The sequence below is a fragment of the Capsicum annuum genome, unplaced genomic scaffold, assembly GCF_002878395.1.
Source record: "Capsicum annuum cultivar UCD-10X-F1 unplaced genomic scaffold, UCD10Xv1.1 ctg28654, whole genome shotgun sequence".
NCBI lineage: Eukaryota > Viridiplantae > Streptophyta > Magnoliopsida > Solanales > Solanaceae > Capsicum > Capsicum annuum.
Window position 1 is genome coordinate 1 of NW_025835098.1, and position 1,583 is coordinate 1,583.

Below are 1,583 nucleotides of genomic sequence, written 5' to 3' on the forward strand. Positions count from 1 at the left end.
ATGTCTTGTTGTAGGGTCTCTACTTTTTGGTATATTGCTTGTATTCGGGGGAATTCCCCAGTAACAACGAAATCATTAACCTTATCAAAAAAGAAACTGTCCAAAGTTTCACTTCTTCCCTAGTAATTTTATTGCCTTCCGACTTCCTTCAAGAACTACAATCTCTGTAAACATGTAAGATAAGTTGGAGTTACATTTTCCTTCAAGAAGCAATTCAAGTTCTCCACCCAGACTTAGCTATGGTACAAAGCTAACAACTCGTCCACCACCAGAATGAAGACCTAAACCCCATATATATACTACATCTCAATCCCTAGCTAGTTGGAGTCAGCTACATGAATACTCACTATTCATCTTGCTCCCATTTGAACCACTTCCATTCCAGTGTTTAATAGTTTAGGCTGTCTTACACTAGAAGTTTTTTACATTTCTACTGACATACAAATCCCCAACAGTTAAACAGTTGGAAAACTGACTGGTAATCGTCTGAATTGCTGCAGTTGAGGTTAACAAATGCCCCTATTGAATGAAGTTCCTTTTTAACTTTTAGACTGTCTCACCTGAATGATAATTGACGTAGTGGTATTTGGATGAACGTTCAAGACACAAATGCTTTGCACGGTCCTCTTCAAAATCATCTCATACTCCTTCTCTGCTTTACCTAACCACAGAGTAGATTTTGAATTATTACAAAATAGGAGAAACTTCTAATGCGATCCTGTCATAAAATTCAAATGCCAAGGAAGTCTCTAGAACCAATGCCACAATCGTCAGACTTATAATGCAACACAAGACAGCAATACCAAACAATTTGTGAATGAAAATATCAAATACTGCAATTTGCACGAAAAAACCAATTTAGAAAGTTCAAATAAAAGTAGCGTCTCAACTGTGTAATTTTTAAGCAATTAAGAGATAATACAAAAAACAATATTTACTTTTTCTATGAAATAGTGCCAAAACATGACCATTTTGAATATGACATTAAATCAGATACCCATCAATGCATTTTAGGAAACTGACCAACGTGCCCCGTTTTTGGCTTCCAAATGACTTCAAAACATGCCTTTTCAGGGTTCTCGTTCTTCTTTGTTCCAGCTTTTGGTCCATAAACAGCGGCAAGAACTTTTGTCTCCCCTGTATAAGTAAGTATAAATCCATCTCAACAAATCCAACTTAGATGAAAATAACTCTGAGAATTGCAGAAATTATTATGGTATAAAAGTGTTAAAGTACCTTGAGACCAACTTGCGGAGCCATGAGCACGGTTAAGAACATTACGAGTGCAAGTCAATGGTCTCAATTGATTCGCTGTTCGCCCATCTTGTCTACCCACTTCCATACCTCTCTAAATTCAACAACTCTTCAGGTCAATTCTGCTATAATAAATTTAAAATAAGAACTTTCAAAAATTAGCGATCCGACGATTGGTGAAGATACCAAAAGCTATCCAGCGTTTGGCCATCAAAATTAATTTTTTTTTGAATCGAAGTTAAAGTTGGAGTTGAAATTAGAGTTATCATTTTTTTTTTTAATTTTTTTTTTTTAAAATTTTTTTTTAAATATGATTTTATATCCTAACT

At 34.9% G+C, this 1,583-nt stretch overlaps 1 protein-coding gene across 2 annotated transcripts; it reads right to left on the reverse strand.

The window, feature by feature from the left end:
- Positions 1 to 7: 7 nt before the first annotated feature.
- Positions 8 to 1,526, reverse strand: LOC124891003 (exosome complex exonuclease RRP46 homolog). Of its 2 annotated transcripts, none has more exons than XM_047402848.1 (3): positions 1,237 to 1,503; positions 1,024 to 1,137; positions 8 to 652 (listed from the first exon to the last, which is right to left on the reverse strand). In XM_047402848.1, the coding sequence occupies exons 1-3, from the start codon at positions 1,340 to 1,342 to the stop codon at positions 540 to 542; spliced, it is 333 nt and encodes a 110-aa protein (XP_047258804.1). In that variant the 5' UTR covers positions 1,343 to 1,503; the 3' UTR covers positions 8 to 539. The 2 variants fall into 2 exon arrangements, with proteins under 2 accessions (XP_047258804.1, XP_047258803.1); XM_047402847.1 differs by having other exon boundaries at positions 19 to 661; positions 1,237 to 1,526.
- Between the last annotated feature and the right edge of the window lie 57 nt (positions 1,527 to 1,583).

Excerpts from the sequence above, each read along its gene's own strand:
- LOC124891003 (XM_047402847.1), bottom strand. The coding sequence starts at position 1,342 with ATGGAAGTGGGTAGACAAGATGGGCGAACAGCGAATCAATTGAGACCA. Across the intron at positions 1,138-1,236 it reads CTCCGCAAGTTGGTCTCAAG|GGGAGACAAAAGTTCTTGCC; the intron begins GTACTTTAACAC and ends TTACTTATACAG. Across the intron at positions 662-1,023 it reads GCCAAAAACGGGGCACGTTG|GTAAAGCAGAGAAGGAGTAT; the intron begins GTCAGTTTCCTA and ends CTCTGTGGTTAG.